The sequence below is a fragment of the Lithobates pipiens genome, unplaced genomic scaffold (assembly GCF_037356315.1).
Source record: "Lithobates pipiens isolate NorthernLeopardFrog02 unplaced genomic scaffold, aLitPip1_a1.2 Scaffold_13, whole genome shotgun sequence".
Lineage (NCBI taxonomy): Eukaryota > Metazoa > Chordata > Amphibia > Anura > Ranidae > Lithobates > Lithobates pipiens.
The window spans coordinates 458,769,027-458,791,097 of NW_027507718.1; the positions used below are offsets into that span (position 1 = coordinate 458,769,027).

General features: G+C 40.0%; 1 protein-coding gene across 1 annotated transcript in view; it reads left to right on the top strand.

Annotated features, from left to right (window-relative positions):
• The window catches only part of STK32B (serine/threonine kinase 32B), a 339,672-nt gene that overhangs the window by 246,324 nt on the left and 71,277 nt on the right, over nt 1-22,071 (top strand). Inside the window, exons 7-9 of the mRNA XM_077477798.1 lie at nt 7,434-7,537; nt 7,958-8,074; nt 19,069-19,194. Coding sequence (XP_077333924.1) covers nt 7,434-7,537; nt 7,958-8,074; nt 19,069-19,194 — 347 coding nt within the window. The remainder of the gene's footprint in view (nt 1-7,433; nt 7,538-7,957; nt 8,075-19,068; nt 19,195-22,071) is intronic.

Genomic DNA, 22,071 nt, shown 5'->3' on the forward strand with positions numbered 1-22,071 from the left:
CCACATTCCCTAACATTCTGTAATACATCCTATATTATGCATATACTATATACACAAAACACTTGAAGCTAAAAGGAAATACTTTGACTCAAAAGAAAAATCGCATTCCTAATTTGGATAAAATCTTATTTTTTATTTAAAAAGTTATATCACTCTAAAGTCTCAAACCCCTGAAAAACATTGGCTGTATTTTCAAATGTAAGGCCAGTAAATAAACGGATTCTACAAGCATTAAAACCTTTTGACTCTGTATAACATACAGTAATTGCTTACTGAATGTTTATTCATTAAACTTACAGAAAGTCAGCAGTGGCCATTGCTTACAAAATAGTGCTCAGAAAAATTAGATTTTACCAGATTAGACGTTAACTATCAACTGAGCAGCACAAACTTTCTTGTGTTTCTTTAAATTAGCCCATAGTATAATTCTCAGCTGGTATAAAAATGTTGGTATTGTGAGTTCTTGAGCATTCTTTACTTTGCAAATGTCTTCCCTTAAATATAGCAAAACATTTTCACTGTTGTCCAAAGACATGTACAGTAAGTGACAGTTATTTTTCTTACCACTATGCCCACTGTCACATTACATGATTCTTATCAGTCAGGACTGAATAGCAGCCACGGTGATTGCATGTCATGATGTGGGATGTAGACTATAAGGCTGCTTGAAAAGAGAAAAACGTTCACATTAGTCCAGTTTTCTGAAATACATTTAACTCTCTCACCATTCTCACTCTGTGCAAGGTCAGGGGAAAGTGTGAAGGATCCATTATCTGTTTTTTTACCCAGCGCCATTTAACAGCTTTGTATATTTGTGATCATTATGGAGCCCTAGTCACTCACACGGTTCTTTATAATACATTTTCTACTTATCCAATTTTTGTCTTGATATATCTAAGCCCTGAATTTGCAAGAGGATAAATAATAACTCAGGGTAAATGTATATTCCTTCAATGGGCATGTATACTTTATTTAGTGCCTGCATCAATATTTTTTTGTTTGTTTTAAGTGGGTTTTGCATCTCCATACAATTCTATGGGAATGCAAAACCTGTTTGAAGTGGGTCAAATTCAGGTCACAAGAAAGTCAACTGTAGGCCAAATGCATCTGTTAGGGCTCATTTACACTTTCTTCGACTTGAACACACATTAAATCGCCTACCGCTTCAAGATTTTTTTTTTTTTTTATGTGATGCTTTTGTGCTGCTTCGTTGGTGCTTCAAATAAAGCTTCGGTGGTGCTTTCTTGAAGCTTTAACCCCCCTGGCGGTATTCTGGAGTCTGGCTCGGGGGTGGGGGGGATTCAGTACCATTAGCGGTAACCCTGAGCCAGACTCGGGATCACATCGCTGGATCCAGGATGAGTTTACTTACCTTATCCCCTGGATCCAGCGATGTCTCCCTGCACTGAGAGCGGCTCATCCTCCGCTCGATGTATCACATCGCCGGGTTTCCGTTCCCTGCGAGTATTGAGATGCACAGGGGCGGAGAACTGCGCCAAATTCAAAAAGTAAAACACACACTATACCATACAGTATAATGTAATCTTACAGATTACATTGCTGTATGTAATTATTTCACATCCCCTTTGTCCCTAGTGGTTTGTCCAGTGTCCTGCATGCAGTTTTATATTATAAATACTGTTCTTTATGCCTGGAAACTGGAGATTGTCCATAGCAACCAAAACTGTCCCTTTACATCAAAAGAGGTTTTAGACCAGCTAGAAAACAGCGATAATAAATTAGAATCACTCGCAGAATCGGGTGATAGCGATTTGTGGGGAGATCCGTCATCAAATACTGAAAAGTAATGACAGTGACAATTCTGCAACTGAGCAAATTTCAGTGTTTTTGATTTGATTACATTATTGAATCATTTTTATTATTATTATATTATTATTTGGTATAATTATTTATAGTTATTTATTATATTATAATTTATGATTTAATTTTTCAAACTTTATCATACCCGGGATGTCTGCTAGACTCTGGTTTGGACAGATTTAAGTGAGTTATCCTAAGAATTACAGGACTACAATATAAAATGCCAAATTTTTATGCAAAACAATGGTACAGCTTTCAGCACCTAAAATCTGAAATAATCATACCGCCAGGGAGGTTAATGAAGCTTGGCAGATGCCCTTTGTGTTGATATGTCATACCTGCAATTTCTCCAAAACAAATTAAAGGTAATGCTTCTCTCAAAAGCTTCAGGTGCTTCAAGCATGCTTTGTCACAGACTTCTATGGAGAGTTTGAAGACGCTTTGAAGCACCACTAAAGTGACATGGGGTATAATTTTAAAAGCAAAGCAAGGTGTGGATAGGACTGTAAGCTAACTATTTTATTTTGTGGCAGCTGCTTTGATTGGCGTTCAGAGTGCTTTAAAAAAGTGTTTCCAATTCCATGTTTTGAAGCAAGTGTAAACACGTTCCCAATGATCTCAGAAGCATCTCATGCTGATGCCATCAACAAAAGCCCAAAGCCTGACAACACACTTCTGCATAGAGATGAGCCAGCTGGTTCTCCTGAACCATGATCCACCCAAATCAGGCTGATCTGCACTAAATGCATGTTTTCCATGGATCGCTGTTAAACCAGAAAAGCCGGTCTATCCAGCTGACCTTGTTTAAGGGTCCAAAAAGGATATAAATATATCTTGGCCCCTTTATTGGGTGGGGGACTTGTACTCTGTTTGGGAGCAGGGGATACAGAACCCATTTACTCATTTACTTCAATGCCAGCATGAATTTCCATCAAGTGAAACTGAAAACTACAAAGCAAATGCTCATCACTATTTATTTATATTGAACTACTTGATATATTTGAAACCATGCATTGCAGGGCTGGGATTCCATATCTGGAAACACAGGACTTTTGTAATACCCCCCCCTACTAAAGTCACCTCTTATATACAGAAAACATTTTTTGTCTTAAAATATTGAGACAGTTGGGTTGTTTTGCTAAAGAAGTAGAGGATGTAATTTTTTATTTAGGTTACTAAATGTTTACTTAAAGAGGAGAGCCAGTTTAAAATTTTTTTTTTAAAGTCAGCAGCTGCAAACACTGTAGCTGCTGACTTTTAATAAGCACACTTACCTGACCAGGGCGCCTGCGATGTCGGCCACCCGAGGCTGACCCGTCCCTCGGCTCTCGGGTCCCAGCGCTGCCATTTTAACTAAGGGAAACAGGCAGTGGAGCCTTGCGGCTTCACTGCCCATTTCCTACTGCGCATGCACGAGTCGCACATCGCTTTGTGAATGGGGCGCGCTGTGTTCTGGGACACACAGTTCCCAGAACACACAGCGCCCCATTACCCAGAAGATGCCGCACAGAGGAGAGAAGACCGAAGATCACCGCGGAGGAGGAAGAGGTAGATTAGGACAATGTGCCTAGCAACAGGCATTTCTGGTAAGTTAAAAAAAAAAAAAAAAAATTCTAATTTTTTTTTTAGATTTTTTTCTAAATTTTAATGTATTTTTGTTTTACAGGGAGGCCCTCCACTTTAACTTAGTGAATAAAGTGAATTTAAGTGAACATTCACTTTGCAAAGATCCAGTCATGTGCAAAGAACATTAAACAAAATTATTTTTGCTGGCACATGATTGGATGATTAAAATAATTTGCTGAGCTAAGTGAAACTTTATTTACGTTAGTGCAAGAGGTGAAGCCATGCTGACTACAATCATCCCAATTATGTATAAGCAAAAATTGTATTGTGTTTTTTTTCTGCTTACACATTATTTGGTACTTGATTTGGTGAAAGTGAATAAAGCTTCTACTTATTCAAAGAGGTAAAAAAATATATCCCTTTGGAAAGTGACCATGCTCTACTTCTTTAGTAAATCAACCCCAGTGTATAAATAAACATATATTAGATGGCTATATTTTTGCAGATGATGGAAAGAAAAATGTTCAATCAGTGACTATATTTATATGGAACAGCGGCCTCTTTGCCCTGCCATCTTAGGTATGACCCTACTGTACCTAGTGATCTTGGTTCTAATTACTATAAGTAACTCAAAACATTTTTTGTTACAAATAATCGGTCCACCACAATTTGACATTTTTTGCATTGAGTGGATGGCAAACTGAATGAATAAGCCAGAAACACTGGTAAACTGACACCTGAGTTTGCATGTCTATCTAGTCATTGCCTTCTTTACAAAAGGATGTCACTGCAGTAAACAGAGTGAAAATATATGGTAGCTAATAGAGCCAGGAACCCTGAAGGTGGAGATCTCAGGGCTAAACGTCCTTAGAGATGGGGAAGCTGGTGGGTGAGTCAGTTCACCAGCTTCCACTAAATTTCACTTTATGGGGACTGACATTTCCAGTTATCATTGACACACCACTTTTAAATCAGGCTGAGACGAGTAATTGTTCCGGGTCCAACAGACCTGACCAACTGCAGCAAGGACTGGTTATAAAATAAAATGTAGAAACTATCCATTATAACTGCTTGGAAAAAAAAGTCTGTATCTGAGCTGCACATTCTCTATAAGCTTTACCAGTTAATTATGTCAAATCTCTCAGCACTTTGGCAGCAGCTTGACACAATTCCCAGCAAAAATGTGCTACCTTTTATTCTCCGGTGTTGGATTCATTCTTACAAAACATACATTTAAAATATTATCCATAAGTTGGTCCTACGTTTTTTTTTTCATATATGAAAAAAAGACATTAACAAAGGATTGTGTTAATGATTATAAAATGAACACTGGATAACGTGATTCATAAATCAATCTGTTACACTGGAAATGGTCTAATAATTGTTTAGATTGTTTAATACTCTCATTTTGGTATTCTTATGTGAGAGATTATACACAGTTTCCTAGGATGAAAATGAGGCATGCCTTGGCACCAAACGTTTAGTCAACAGTTGTACGTTCCATCATTTGACATGGATAAAACAAGAGGACCATTGTGTGCAAAACACTTTAACATCATTAATGGTCCACATTAGCAAAAAGGCATACTACCAAAACAAGAAAAATCACGTAAATACATTGATTATTATGGGCTATGTCCATGTACAGTTGTGTCAAATAGTTATTCAGATACCTTTTCAGTCTTTGTACCCAAAACAAACCAAAAACATGCCTCTCAAAAGCAGAGAGGCATCAGGACTTTCAATGATGAAATCTCCGACGGGAGGGGATGTTGGCATTCATGGTTTCCTCAATGAACTGTAGCTCCCCAGTGGCGGCAGCACTCACGCAGCCCCAGATCATGACACTCCCACCACCATGCTTGACTGTAGGCAAGACACACTTGTCTTTGTACTCCTCACCTGGTTGCCGCCACACATGCTTGAAACTATCTGAACCAAATAAGTTTATCTTGGTCTCATCAGACCACAAGACATGGTTCCAGTAATCCATGTCCTTAGTCTGTCTGTCTTCAGCAAGCTGTTTGCAGGCTTTCTTATGCATCATCTTTAGAAGAGGCTTCCTTCTGGGACAACAGCCATGCAGACCAATTTGATGCTGTGTGTGGCATATGGCCTGAGCACTGACAGGCTGACCCCCCACTCTTTCAACCTCTGTAGCAATGCTAGCAGCACTCATACGTCTATTTCCCAAAGACAATCTCTGGATATGATGCTGGGCATGTGCACTCAGCTTCTTTGGTCGACCACAGCAAGGCCTGTTATGAGTGGAACCTGTCCTGTTAAACCACTGTATGGTCTTGGCCACCATGCTGCAGCTCAGTTTTCAGTTTCTTGGCAATCTTCTTATGGTATAGGCAAGGGATCTGCAATTAGCGGACCTCCAGCTGTTGCAGAACTTCAAGTCCCATGAGGCATAGCAAGACTCTGACAGCAATAAGCATGACACTCAGAGGCAGAGGCATGATGGGACTTGTAGTTTTGCAACAGCTGGAGGTCCGCTAATTGCAGATCCCTGGTCTAGGCCATCTTTATGTAGAACAATATTTCTTTTGTTCAGCTCCTCAGAGTTCTTTACCATAAGGTGCCATGTTGAACTTCCAGTGACCAGTATGAGAGAGTGAGAGCGATAAGACCAAATTGAACATACCTGCTCCCCATTCACACCTGAGACCTTGTAACACTAATTAGTCACATGACACCGGGGAGGGAAAATGTCTAATTGGGCCCAATTTAGACATTTTCACTTAGGGGTGTACTCACCTTTGTTGCCAGCGGTTTAGACATTAATGACTGTGTGCTAAAATATTCCAAGGGGATAGAAAATTTACACTGTTATACAAGCTGTACACTCACTACTTTTACATTGTAGCAAAGTGTCATTACTTCAGTGTTGTCACATGAAAAGATACAATAAAATATTTACAAAAATGTGAGGGATGTACTCGCTTTTGTGAGATACTGTATATGTTATAAAGAATAAAGCATTATGTGAAGTCAAAAAATTGCTGAGTGTACTATAATATCTCTAATTGACATTTGATGATTCTCTAGATGCATTTAAAAATTCCCTGAAGAAACAAAAATACTCTATGAAACTCGTTTGAATATATGCAAAATATGAAGTGGAAATCAGCTTCATAACAAACTCCCAAGTTGTAACATTTAGTCGCTGTGACAGCGTGCAGGGAAAGAGCTAGATCGGCAGGGACAGTGTGTTCTTTTCTAATTTAAGGCATCTTAAATTTAAAGTGGTGTTGTGTGCCTCCAGCACAGTATACACCTGTATCTACTCTTTATTGCTGGTGTTCTCTAATACAGGCATCTGCAGGAGTTAGTGGGTGTTGTATGCCTCCAGCACAGCACAGTATACACCTTTATTGCTGGTGTTCTCTAATACAGGCATCTGCAGAAGTTAAAGTGGGTGTTTTGTGTGCCTCCAGCAAAGTATACACCTAAAGATACCCCTTATTGCTGGTGTTGTCTGTTGCACTTTTGATTTCGAACGTTTGAGTCCCATAGACTTTAATAGGGTTCTAAAGTTCGTACGAATTTTAGGGCCGTTTGAAGGTTCTGGTGCGAACCGAACCGGGGGGTGTTCGGCTCATCCCTAGTCCTGATGGTTCTCTGCCTTTGAGAAGCTTGTTTTTGGTTTGTTTAGAGTACTATATTAAATAGGATGTGGATAATTGTCCCTGGAACTGGCTAGTATTAGATGTATGACCTTTTCAGTTTTTGTTATGTTTTGTTTGACTTTTACTATGTTATATGCTTATTAATATTTAAATCATGAAATGTACCCATGATTAAAAGCAAGAAGTAATTCAAAAGTCATCTTGGGCAGTCAAAAGTTTTTTTTTGTATGAGATAATAAGAGATATTATAATGTTGGTAATTGAGGTCTTCTTAATAACATGCCTACAATAATATGGTAAACGGAAGTCATGCAGTGGCTGAAATTACCCTATGACTCTTTTATTTCTAAATGTATTGTATTATTTTAAAAGCAGAATGTTAACCTTGAAAACCTCTGTTTTGTATTTAAGCACCAGAAGTGTTTCAGTCTTTCATGGAAGTGGGACCAGGGTATTCCTATCACGTGGACTGGTGGTCATTAGGAATTACAGCTTATGAACTCCTGAGGGGTTGGGTAAGACTACACTTTTTGTCATATGATATCATTCATTATACAATGTTTTACTGGGGCAAATATAAGATTATACAATATTCTTTGGTTGATACTGCCTCTCATGCTATAATTGTTCAAAAACATTAATAAGCATAAATAGTTTTACTGTTATTCCAAAAAAAAAAGACACCTCAATGTTTTAATTACAGGTCAATATGCACTGTACTATGGATTGTAGTAATGAGGGGGTTATCGCAGCCCATTGGTGGGAAAGGGCCCCAAGTGACTTTTTTGAACTGACAGCCTAAATATGTGAAAGCCTAATTAAAACCTGATATTTTACTGTGTTTAATTGTGAATTATATTTTTGATGAGAGCCAAATACATTTATATAATAATTGTTCTCACTGTAATCCTCTGTTTATGTTCCTATTTTTCTAGAGGCCTTATGAGATTCACTCTACAACTCCAATAGACGACATCCTTAATATGTTCAAGATTGAAAGAGTGCATTATTCATCAACGTGGTGTAAAAACATGGTGGCGTTACTCAAAAAGGTAATGCTAGCTTTGGTACAGCAATTTGAATATCAATAACCTACTACAGTAGTAATATATTTAAGGGAACACGTCAAGATGGCTGTTATCTGCAAGCACATCTGTCTGACATTATACAAATACAATCAATGGGGACCTTTTCTCCCAATGACTTTTTCCACAGAAATCATTTTCTAAGTAAAGGTTGCAGACTTAAGCAGTTTGATGAAAATATATATAAAAAAAGAAACCTTATAATATTATCCCCATAAATGAATTCAAGTATAAATCTATTGTTATCAAGCAGTAAATTAACTTTAAAATAAGCCCACACTGACCTCTGCAGCTATGTGAGTATATAATAGTATTTATTACATGTAAATACATGAATAGATTCACTATAAAGAGGACCTAATTTGTAAAAACGGTGCTCAGAATTTGCAGGCAGAGAGCAAAGGACTAGACACCACTGTGGCCTGTGGTCTTCCAGCAGCTGATCTTTCTCTATTACCTATTTACCTTACTTTATTTAGCACTGAATCTCTGTGTGGAGGTGAAACAGGGCTTTGCTTCCTAATTTCTTAGCTCTCCCTTGATTGTTTGTGATCTGATGGCTGGTGGGGGAATATTCAAGAAGCTCCTGAGGTGCAGGAAGCAGAGACCCAAAGAATGAATAAAGCGGTAGCAGGGGGGTCCTTGCGCTGCAAGTACTCAGGTACAGCAAATAGAACAGTGAGCATGACAATAGTGACATCACCAAATCTCACTCCAGAATTTTCTGAGGCAGTGCCTCTCACACACAGTTGGGGCAGCCATTAGAAATGTTGGGGACCCTTACACAGTTTTAGGTCTGCCCCCCTTCCCCCTGGGCCTGCCCACCAACATTCCCCAGGGCCCACCCACTGGACATCACACCGAATCCACCCACTGGCCATCTCACCAAGTCCTTCAGTGTACCCACTTTTTTAACACTCGTACAGCTTAATATATCCTCAATCCCATGTCCTCTAATCCCATATCCTGCTCCTCAGTCTCATCTCCTCCATCCTACCTTCTCCCCATGTCCCTTCTCCTCCATCTCCACCCCATGTCCTCCTCCTCCAGTCCCATCCCCCCATCCCATGTCCTTCACCTCCTCCAGTCTCATATTCTCCATCCCATGTCCTCCTCTTCCAGCAGTCCCATCTCCTCCATCCCATGTCCTCCTCTTCCAATCTCACATCCTCTATCACATGTCCTCCTCCTCCTGCAGTCCCATCTCCTCCATCCTATGTCCTCCTCCTCCAGTCTCTTCTCCTCCATCCCATATCCTCTTCTTGCAATCTAATTTTTCCTATCACATGTCCTCCTCCTGCAGACCCATGTCCTCCTCTTCCAGTCCCATCACCTCCATCCCACGTCCTTGTCTTCCAATCGTATCTCCCCCATCTCCCCCATCATGTCCTCCTCCTGTCCATATATACTGTTTATATACAATATACTGATCCTGTATACTGCTCATACACCTTGCTCCATAAGCTGCTCCTCATTAAATATAGGAGTGACATTTTATTATCTCTGGTGATAGTTCTGATACTCTGACAGCCCCGGTCCTGTAGATAAGTGTAAGGTGGGATCTGTGGGCTCTCCTGTGATCTGTATACTGGGAGGAGATCCACCTCCTCTCCCCTCCCTCCCCAGAGATGGGATTAGAATGCTGCAATCACATCATTGCCCAGCTGCCATTGATTGTCTGAGCCATTCTTCCTGTTCCACCCCTCTGTGAGAGTTCCATAGGAAGCACCCGATTTCTCCTCCTCCTCCCACTGCCCAGCTGTCAGTGTCTTGTGTAGACATGGGGGAGATCCCGACCCCAGTGAAGATCGCAGTCTCCTTTAAGATCCAGCCCAGTGACAGGCCGGTTTATTTTAAAGCGGAACTAAACCCTCCTGTCCTTTTCAGCCAAGGAAGCTGCCATCTTAGCCTCAGTGGGGTTAAGCCAGCCTCCCTCGCCTGCTGAATTCTTATTTTTATGCTGAAGTTTCCTCCCCTCACCCCAATAGGGAAGGCCCGCCTGTAACTTCACTCCCAGAGACTTCTGGCCACCCCTATCCTCTGAAAGACTCTTCTCCTCCTACACAGCAGTCCGGCCTCCTACTTACTAGGCTTCCAGTCATTGCAGAGCACTCACAAGAATGACCTCTCGCATGTTGCCTTTATGTTTACAAACATTGCAGAGCATAATAAGGGACCCCTTCACTAATTCTCTTTGTGGCAGTGCTGACTTATAGTTCCACATGCATGATTCAGAGAAACTGACTTTATGCCCACTGTGTTTTGTTTACATTTGACATCTTCAGAATAGGAATTCAAGAGCTGTAACAATTCCAGTAATGACCTGGCAGCCAGATCAATTCTGGCATTGCCGGGTCAGTTCTGGAAAGTTCCATGGTAAGGCTATACCATTACGAGTCTACAGAACAGGAGTGCCTAGGCACAGAAGCTGCACTTCTATTTTATAGGAAGAATTCAGGAGAGGCATATTTTTCAGGATCCTTTTAAGACACAATTAACATTTCTAGATGTTTCCAATTAAAGTAACAAATCTTCAGACTTGCCTAAAGGGCTCTTTCACACTGGTGCGCTTAAACACGTGGTATGCATATTTTTAGTGCCCTTTTAATGTGTTTTTGGTGCACTTTCTGGTGTCCTGACTTTCAGCATGCACTTGTGAAACATGGGGCTCAAAAAACGCAGACTTGGTGTGTTTTTGATGAGATTTTTGATGCATTACCGTAAACTTACAATGTACTTGCAATGTAAGGTGTGTTTTTGCCACACTTTTGAAAAACTGCACCAAAAACGCAGCATGCAGTACTTCTCAAAAAGCAGCACACCTGCAGCACAGTGATGTAAAGAGTAGGATGTAACAGGGAATAGTTTTCATGCTCTTTTATCATGCTTGAAAAAGTGTGTTTTAGCTTGGCAAAAGCGCACTAGTCCGAACGGAATCTTAGGGTTCTATTGGAGTTAAATTTGTAATAATGGAGGTAATATTCAAGCGTATTACCTACTAAGAAAATCATAATTATAAAATATTACGTTGTAGTAGTTGGTAAAACAGTGAGTGAAAGTCAGTGTTGGAGAGAAAGGTGCTTAATTTTTGCTTGCTTATAGCAGAAACATTTTTAACTCTCAACACTCCATAAGCTAAACAGGCTTAACAAATACCTGGATTTATATACAGGAATCAATTTTGTTATTTTTACCCTTTTTCATTACACTACAGTTTGACGTATAATAAATCCAGGGGAAGATGAAATTACAGGGGAGTCTGGTGAATTTAGGTGAATCAGACATTCAGCCAACTTTCACCGGCCTGCCTCTAATTGAGGAAACTAACATTTACAGAATATAATTCAACTGTGCATCCTTACATTCTAATTTAGATGGCATTTTTGGCTAATGGAAAATTTGTGATAATTTGTGTTATCTTTCAATGAGATGCCTGTACAGGAAAGCAACTGTTTACAAGAAAATATATTTTAAACTTCAATTTCTACATTTCAACCAAACCCAGCTCTGATTCATTCCAGAAACCTTTACATGTTAATCCATGAATGCTGTTAAACACTCCCATTAGAATATATGTGCAATCACATGGGAATGCCCGCTGTCAGCCTGTCATTGCTTTGTACGGGCTCAGCAGCTACAGCTATCTGCATCCACCTGTGAATCTAGCTGCAGGAATCCGATTGATTCTTACCTCAGCTGTCACATAAATGTTTTTTAAATGATGCCACAGCATTTTCTATAGAGAGAGCACAGCATCATCTGTTTACCTTCAGACTTTCTCTCTCTGATTGAAAATCAATATGGTCCAGCCCCAAACAAGGCAGGAGGAAAGTTAGAGTAGGATGGGTCACTGATTTCACTTAGTGGTATGTGTACATGTCAGTCTAAAGTGCAACTGTGGCCATGTTTTTTTCTTCTGTAGCTGCAGGCAGTGTGGAGCAAATTATCCTCAAAATTTGGAGGAGTGAGGATTCAAAGTGGTTTTGAGTGAGTGAGGATTTAGCTATCCTCAACATTTATAAAAGCCCAGAGGTTTCCCCTTTACAGGATAAGAATAATTGTGACTTATTTTTTTTTAACCTGGAAAAAAGAAAAAAAAATTACAATTTGTATTTTTTAGTCCTAATGCACACTATGAACTTCTCACGGTGTGCATTATAAGCGGCAACAAGTCAGACAGAGCTTAGCACATTTCCTAACTGGAGGACATCCAGCTGTACTGTCCTTGGTCCACACTTTAGCTCATTGGATTTCAGCTTTCATTAATGGAGGGTCAGCATTATATTACAGCATTATGTAGGGTGGCCTTCATACAAATAAAGCCTGCCTAGGACTTCAGACTAACACCATTACATCAAGGCATTTTGTTATATATAAAACTTCACCCAAGTGCTATCCCTCTGCTTACATCAGGGATTAGGGCTTTTGAGAGGAGTACTAAGGACAGGGTGTTGTTATGTTCTCAAGAAGCTATGTATAGTACCCTGCTTGTCTCCGTTCCGTTACCAGCCATGATTTGCCCACATTGCATTGAGAAGCACAAAGACCTGGTTATGACTTCACTGAATCTAAAATAGGGTGTGTACTAGAAATACTAGAGATGAAGGCTTTATTTAAAAATATCATTAGCATGCTGATGTTTGGGGGGGGGGGGGGGCTACCAGAAAAAGCAAATCTAAACAGAATAATCATCACTTTAAAACTATCTAATCACTTTGATGTCCATAGCCTGATCTCAGATTCACTATAAGGTATTTAGGTTTGTAAGCAATGGGCTTTTTTTTCAGCAAAACAGATAAGGATAGCCTAGGAAACATTTACAAAAAAACAGAGCTCTCCCTGGTGGCTGAAAAAATAATAATTGTGAATTCAATTCTTCTTACCTGGAAAAAGAAAATATATTTTAAGGTTTCTTTTTTAGTCCTAAGCATAATAAATAAAAAAATAATATAATAAAGCAGTACTAAATGCAAATGCAAGCATTTATTATATTGCAGTTTACCAATTCTTAAATGTGGTGATTACATTTGTATTATTTTTTAGACTTTCTTTCTTCCATTTCCATATGGTGGCCCAGGCCAGTAAGTTTGTTGTTTTTCAAAAAAGACAAGCTCTCTTCCTGATGTATCAGTTTACAGGCATGGGGCAAACCATTTAAAGCAAAGTTCCAAAAAGTGTAGCTGCTGACTTTTAATAAACACACACTCACCTGTCCCAGGATCCAGTGATGTGGCCGCCCGAACAATCGATTTTCTCCCTCTCATCTCCCCAGCTCCAGCATTACAACTGTGGGCACCTGGCTGTGACAGCTTGCAGCTTCACAGCCGGGTGCACACTGCACATGCATGCATCACGCTGCGCCTCCTGAATGGTCGGGGAATCTTCTGGGACCTGTGATGTTTCCCAGAAGATTGCAGGGAGGGAGGGGGGAGAGGAGAACTTCCGCTCGGACCACCTAGGCAAGTGGGAGCAGGTACCTGTCAAAACTAGGTACCCATTCCACCCCCCCTCCAAAAAAAAAATGACAAGCCAAATGTAGCATAGGAAGGGGGAGTGCTTAAAACTGTTTGCTCTAACTGATTATAAAGTATTAACTGGAGTTCAACTTCAATTTGTTAGTGTATATAAATCTGCTAGTACATTTAACACTACCCTCCGCCCAGACTGACAATACTGCCGTCTGCTGTGCCCCCTCTGCTCTTTCCTACAGAGGGGGGTGCTGTAATACAGGAGGGTTGTTACTGGCCAGATTACCAGGTGAAAGCAGAGGGAAAAAATCTTAGAAAGAGAAAACGAATGAAGCCACCATATCTAATGATTGATAAACTGCAATATATTACATTTATGGCTTGGGGTTAAATAAGACTTTAAACTGCTTTATGTCCCTTGTAGGGTGAGTCCACACTATTATTCAATATTTAACCTTGCTCTAGATGTTAATAAAGCTTTGCATTTATAATGCTGCAGTGACCTTACTGTACGAATTCTAAATCAATGAAGATATTTAAAGTAAATGCACCTAGATGTATACGTTGTTTCATTGAGATATACTATATTACCATAGTATTGGGACGCCTGCCTTTACACACACATGAACTTTAATGGCATCCCAGTCTTAGTCCGTAGGGTTCAATATTGAGTTAGTCCACCCTTTGCAGCTATTACAGCTTCAACTCTTCTGGGAAGGCTGTCCACAAGTTTTATGAATGCGTCTATGGCAAAATATGCTCTTCCAGATGTACATTTGTGAGGTCAGGTACTGATGTGGAGGCCTGGCTTGCAGTCTCTGCTCTAATTCATCCCAAAGGTATTCTATCGGGTTTAGATCAAGACTTTGTGAAGGCCAGTCAAGTTGCTCCACCCCAAACTCGCTTATCCATGTCTTTATGAACCTAGCTTTATGCACTAGTGCTCAATGATGTTGGAACAGGAAGACGCCATCCCCAACTGTTCCCACAAAAATTGGGAGCATGAAATTATCCAAAATGTCTTGGAATGCTGATGTCTTAAAGCGGAGTTCCACCCAAAAATGGAAGTTCCGCTTTAAGTGAAGGTGACCCCCTGACATGCCTCATTTGGCATGTCATTTTTTTGGGGGGGTGGATACTCTTTTTTTAGAGGGACCCAGCTCCCATTTCCTCCAAGGGCACTGTGGCACTGGAAGGAAGTTCACCTTTCCCCCCTCCCTCTCTGCAATCATCTGGAACACGTCACAGGTCCCAGATGATTACCCGGCCAGTCACAGTGCGGCTTGCGCATGCGCAGTGCATGCCTGGCTGTGAATTCACAGCTGGGTGCCCACAGTGACAATGCTGGCACCACAGAGATGAGGGGGAGAGTAGCGGGGCTTTGTTTGCCAGCATCGCTGGACCGTGGAACAGGTGAGTGTCCGATTTAATACAATACACTTTTTTGTAGCTGCAGAATTTTATATGGGGGGAACTCTGCTTTAAGGGTTCTCATCATTGGAACTAAGGGGCCAAGCCCAACCCCTGAAAAACAACTCCACACCATAATCCTCCCCCCACAAATGATTTGGATCAGTGCACAAAGCAAAGTCCATAAAGACATGGATGAGGGAGTTTGGGGTGGAGGAACTCGACTGGCCTACACAGTGTCCTTTCCCCAACCCGATAAAACACATTTGGGATGAATTAGTGCGGAGACTGCGAGCCAGGCCTTCTCTCCAACATCAGTGCCTGACCTCACAAATGTGCTTCTGGAAGAATGGTCAAACATTCCCATAAACACACTCCTAAACCTTGTGGACAGCCTTCCCAGAAGAGTTGAAGCTGTTATAGTTGCAAAGAGTGGGCCAACACAATATTAAAACCTACGGACTATGACTGGGATGCCATTAAAGTTCATGTGTGTGTGTAAAGGCATGTGTCCCAATACCTTTGATAATATAGTGTATATCACATTTGGCCTAAGGTCTCTTCCCCAGCAAGATAAGAATGTTGAGCTAAAAAGCCTGAAATCAAATTTACTCTTAAAGTTCACTTGAGGATTCCTTTGTTTGTTTTAAGTCGGCCCATCCAATCATTTTACATCAGGACCAAAGAGCAGGTCTGCCGAATAAGTGCTGCTAGTAAGAACCAGCAGTTATATCATCACTATTAATAGGGCTGTCACATAATATGGCAATTTTTCTTATGCTGCATGTCCTTGAGAATACCTTATTTTTTTTAAGCGGGTCCTTGACAGCGCACTCATATGAGAACACAAAAGAAAAATGTTCCCTGATTATCCAGCAGACACTAAATAAAGATGACACATCTCTCCGCAAAACAACTCGCCCAACTGTTTTAAGCAAAGCTGTTTCGACAATATGGAAAACACTTATTAATATGTAGGAAAGTAGATGCAGCATACCCTAGAATAAAAGCAGAAATGCCAGGGTTGTTTAGTAACAAGATAAAATGTGTTGGTGCAAAATATTTTATTTGTTAAGTAAGCTTTGGCAAAATAGACAGTATAAATCCAAATAAAATCCAATAAGGATTTTCTTCTAGGTGCACAGTGACCAATCAAAACGCAAGCAGAGATGAGCAAACATTTGCAACTTTAAAAGCCAAACTGATCACAATATTTACATATTTGCAAATTTAAAGTGGAACTTCAGTCCCGCTCTGTACAGGCTCCTCCCCCTTCAGCGCCACCATTAGATGCGCAGATGTGGCCATGGCTGTGGTAGTGCCCATTGGCACATCTGCGCACCCGCAGAGGTTTTTCTGTGCATGCGCAAAGACAAGGAAGGTTTTGGACTTCCCTGTTAGCAGTCTTTGTGCATGCAGCGCTAATGTCCGGGAAAACTGGTGCATGTGCAGATGTGGCACAGTGCTCTCTCGGGACCCAATATGCACATCTACACCAGAAATACAGAAACACTGCTTTGTAGCAAAAATAAAATATATTGTAAAAAATAAAATAATAATGTCCATCGGTAAGAAAGTAAGGGGGAGGAGACAGGACAGCACAAGAATACATTTAGAGTGAAGATATGCTTTAATTGACTATACTTTGAGGTTTTACTAATAGAAATGTTATTTACCCACTTGACCTCTAGAAGATTGACCCCCCTTCCTAACTAGGCTACTTTTTGCTCTGCGGCACTGCGTTACTTTAATGCCCCGTACACACGATCAGACTATCCGGCGGATTTGGTCGTGTGTGGGCAGGTCCACTCGTTCGGAAAGTCCGGCGGACCTCAGCTGCAAAGTCCGGCGGTTTGTCCGATCGTGTGCACGCGACATAACTGATCATGCCACACCATGCCCAAATAAAATTGTTGTCCTTTACTTCCCACAAATTTTGGTGGTATTTGATCACGTCTGCAGTTTAAATTTTTGGCGCTATAAACAAAAAAAGACCGCCAATTTTGGAATAAAAAACTATATATTTTACTTTCTGCTATAAAACATATTCAATAAAAAAAATGTAATACAATCGAATTTCTTCATCAATTTAGGCTAATATGTATTTTGCTTCATATTTTTGGTAAAAGAAGAAATCTCAACAAGTGAATATTGATTGGTTCGCACAAAAGATATAGCGCTTACAAACAATGATACATTTACATTTTTAGTAATGGTGACGATCAGTGACATTTAGCAGAATTCCGATATTGCGGCAGACAAATTGAAACCGTCTTTGTACTGAAAGGCTGAGCCCATACGTGGTTGACAGCCACATACAATTTGGATGAGAGAAACTGGAGTAGTGACTGTAGGCTTGTTTTGTTGTGAATAATGGTAGCTAAAGAGGAGTGCTATAGTTCTTAAAAACACAAGCCCATAACGCTCAAGCTACTACATTATTCTCTTTCTTACATGTGTAGTAACTGGCTTGTGTTCTTGTGAGTTTGTGTTTTTGTGAATGATGGCACCCCTTTCCAGTGCTACTACTTTCCCCTGAATAGCTGGTGGCTATATCTGGGCTCAGTCTTTAGGTCAGGGTTATTGGAATCTTTTAAATACATGGAAGTTGTCAGAGGTCTGCAAGAGGGCTTCAGAGGGAGCGCTTCAGAGGAAGGGCTTTAGAGCTGGCTGTAGCTCCTCCATAGGAGCACCCATAAACTGGGATTCAGTCTGGGGTGGAGCTACAGCACAGCACTGACAGAAAAGCGGAGTGGAATTATTTCAAAACCATTGCACAGATTTGAACAGGACCAAGTGCAATGTGCACTCTGTGGGATTTAACAAAACTTCTGGCAACACTTTTCAAATTTAAGCTACTTTTAGGTTCTCAAAATCCCATTGTGATGTAATCCACTTTATAAAGGTTAAAGTGGCAATGAGATGAAACAGTAGACCAGTTTGGTTGGCTATGACAGTGATAAGCATGCTTCCCTGATTTACAAGGATCAGGGAATGTTCAGTAAAGGGCCACAATCCTGACTCATGAAACTTCTGGTTTGCTTTAAAGTGATACTAAAGTCTTGTTTTTTTTCTTTTAAAAATAATAAACATGCAATACCTGCTTTGTGAAGTGGTTTTGCACAGAACAGCCCAGATCCTTCTCTTCTTGGGTCCCTCGCGGCACTCCTGGCCCCTCCCTCCAGCCGAGTGCTCCCACATCAGGCAGCCTGCTATGGGGACACCCAAGCCAAGCCGCTGCTCTGTGTGTCCATTCAGGCATGGAGCCACAGCTTGGCCCTGCCCCCTCTCTCTCCTCATTGGTTCACTGACTATTTGATAGCAGCGGGAGACAATGGCACCCTGCTGCTGTCTCAGCCCATGAGAAGGGAGAGTTCCAAACAACTGTGGCTCTCATGCATCATTGCTGGATTGAGATGGGCTCAGGTAAGTATAAGGGGGGCTGCTGTACACAGAAGTTTTTTTATCCTAATGCATATAATGCATTAAGATAAAAAAAAAACCTTCTGACTTTAGAACCACTTTAAAGTATATGTTTTGGATAGGGTGGGAAGGTACTAAAACACATGTCAGGTTTTTACTGCTGTCTGTGTACGCTCTGAAGAGATTCCTCCTCTCTGGTTGACCTAGTACGCATTATCACAGAGACAGAAATGGATGGGAAGTCCAAAATTTTGCGATTTTCACAGGAACAGGATGTGAAAGTAAATGTTCCAATGGAGACACGTATTCCAGTGACTTATCTGCATGCTTGTTCCAGGTCAGTTACAGAAATCACTGAAAAAAAGAGTGTCAGAGCCAGGAAACTAACATTTTTAGAACATGAGAGCAGCAATGGCAATCTCTATGTTTCTCTTTTTTGCAAATTTCCTTTAAAAATATATACTGAGATATATCCGCTTAGAAAGTGGCCACTGCAGCTTTCAATTCAGAAAAGTGTGATTGCTCAGGGCATTTGTCTGACCTTGTCCTTGACTGGCCTGAGTACAATAATGTGAAATTGGTTGGTTGTCAGCATTTCCTCAGTTTTGCACAATCCTGATTTATGATGCTGTGATTTATGATCACTGAAATTTTTTGCAGCTTCTTAACAAGGACCCAGAGTGCCGCTATTCATCCTTATCTGACATTCAGACTTCCCCTTACCTGGCTGATATGAACTGGGATGCCGTTTTGGAAAAATCAATGTCACCCAGCTTTGTCCCTAATGTGAGTTTAAAAAAATTAAAACAATGATGTCATACTATATACTGGAAATTGCTATGTTCAATGTTTTGTTTGATGCTTGTTTTTAGGTTGTGTGTATAATTATCATACACAAATGTTGTATTTTAAAGGTATTATAGACCAACTAACCTTATCAGCAGGTGCATGTGTATTTCCACTTTTGCAGTTAAATTTGAAAAAAACTCCACTATGTGTTTGTTATGTGTTTCTATCCATACCACCTACCTAACGAAAATTAAGAACAAAAAAACAGATGTTTCTGAGGAGGAGGTGTCATGGCTGCCTGCAAGCATTTCTCACTTAGCTCACGATGATCTGTTTAGAGGCGGACTAACAACTCATGGGGCCCCCGAGCAATAGGAGATTATGGGGACACACAAAGTAATCAATGCAAGCATGTAGAAGATAGGCTGAACCAGACTGAAAAAAATTACAAAATAGACTCTCTATAAAGCTAATTCAGCACATCCCAGTGATAATTAAAGTGGACCTTCAATGCCAAATGGAAGGTCTGTTTTTTTTTGTGCAAGCCCCCTGCCATTACAACACAAATGCCATTTGTTAACAAACAGATTGCTCTAGAAAAAAATTACCGGTACTTACTTTGGCCTCCAATTCTTCTGTGTTAATGAGTTACATCACTGTGTTTTCTTGCAAACCTGGTAGCTCAAACTGCCAGGAGAATGCATTCCAGCCCCAGAGTGTATTTTCTTGGGTTAATCCCAGGAGGCAATGGTGATGTGCAATGTCGTCATCCATGCCTCCTGCATCATTGCAAGTCACAGAAAGGGTAGAAATTTTTTTGGGGGGGGGGGGGGTTTAAAAGCTATTTGTGTTAGGGGGTGCAGGAAACTTGGAAAAAAGCAGACAATTTGTTTGCCATGGACATTCCGCTTTAAAGTGAGCATGTATGTAAGTACATTTTAAAAATCCCTTCTAAGAAAATGCCTGTCATTACTAATATTAGCCAGAAAATTATCCCTTCCTTGCCTCTCTGAAGCTGGTGTCATGACATTGTAAAATGTTGATCCAGAGAGTTATCCAGTTGTGTTTGAAGATCAGAAGTTATATTTTTATTTCCTGTTGGAGCACATTACATTTTTTTGGCAGGATTTCTTTGCCTTCATTAGCATCAACTTTGGGTTTAGGATGCTGAAGACGCATTTCTTTTGAGCTTGACTTGCCTGCCATCATTGCTAACTTTCACCCTCCATCCCCATGTAATGAGGGTGCTACTTGTAAGCTACTGTAATTGAACAAGAAAGACTAGGGCTTTGACGACAATTCAGAGAAGCCAAGCTCTTAGCAAAAATGTGGTAGAAAGAAGAGGGTTTTCTGGCTACAAATGTAATACTAGGTGCTTTGTTGTATTCTAAAAGTTTGGCAATTTGGCGCCTTTCAAGAAAGGATGTAATCACAATCCATTATATAGTGATGACAGACAAAGAAAGCATTTACAAATCTATGGATGCAGAAAGTTGGGATAGGTTAAAATCTTATATTAGCCATCCTTTTATGCATGCAAACACAGCATTGTAACCCTATTACAAAAGCAAAGGTTGAGTTTTGCAAGAGTTAACTGCTATTAAAAGAAAAACATGATAGAGAATGGCAAAACATTTCGGATTAGGTGAAGGTATGCCATATTTATTTTAAGGTTGAGGGTTGAGATACACTTTCTTGAGCATTAACCAATTCTGAAAATAATGCCACATATTTGTATAATGCCCGAGGAAAGAACCTAAACCTAAAGCAAAAGCTTGAATCTTCAATTAGTTAAGTAACCTGATAAAGGGTGTTAACTCCAAACTTTTCACACTAAATGATAAATAATATGACATAATACTCCACTACTGAAAATCTCAGTATAGAATATGATAATCATAACATGAAACTGCAGCAAGCAAGTAAAATGTAAATGCTACATCAAAATGTGATACAGATTACTGTGCTGGGAATTCAGTCTGTAATAGATACTTGCACAGAGTCACCCATAGGTCTGAGTCATCTAAGAGGATGCCTGATGTGCAATATTTCCTACAACACTTGAGTAAACTTGTGTTCCCTGTCAATGAAGATGAACTTCCCACTTGTGGCAAATCTGTATAAAAGATGTCAATATGAATCTGCAATAAATATATCTTTAGAACATATTTACATTATATGATCTGTTTATAGAGGAATTCACAAATTTATAATAGTATAGGCATTTCTGCTTACTTTTACTAAGAGTTGACCTTTGAAATAGTAAGCTAAGGGTGTACCCGAAATCAACTGTATAGAATTTTGCTTACTACTACACTAAAAATAATAAACTTTTTAGCAATCCAATATTATCTGGAATTATTAATGACTCTGCCAGCAAGCTTATGACCTCAGGCTTTTGAACTTTTGTGTCTGCATCAATGTAATGTCAACTTCATATACTGAAATATCAGTAAATGGAGAAAGATTTAGGTAAAACACTTGAGTTTAGGCTTGTGCAATTCGTTTCGTAACGAATCAAAATTCGGCCGAATTTTGCATCTTTCGGACATTTGGATGCATCCGAATGTCCGAATAAAAAATAACAAATTACAACGAATACGAAAGAAATATAACGAATGAATTCGAATGAATTCGACATGATTCAAAATTATTTCAACCACATTCGAAATTATTTCAACATGATTCGACATTATTTCAACTGCATTCGAAATGATTTCAACATGATTCAACATTATTTCAACCGCATTCGAAAATATTTTGTGACCCGACTTTAGGGCCATGTATCTCGGGGTCACTTGGTGCTAGACACTATTTTGGATATGTTGTAGTGCTAGTATTATTGTGTTTGCATACCAAATTTGGGGGTTCTAG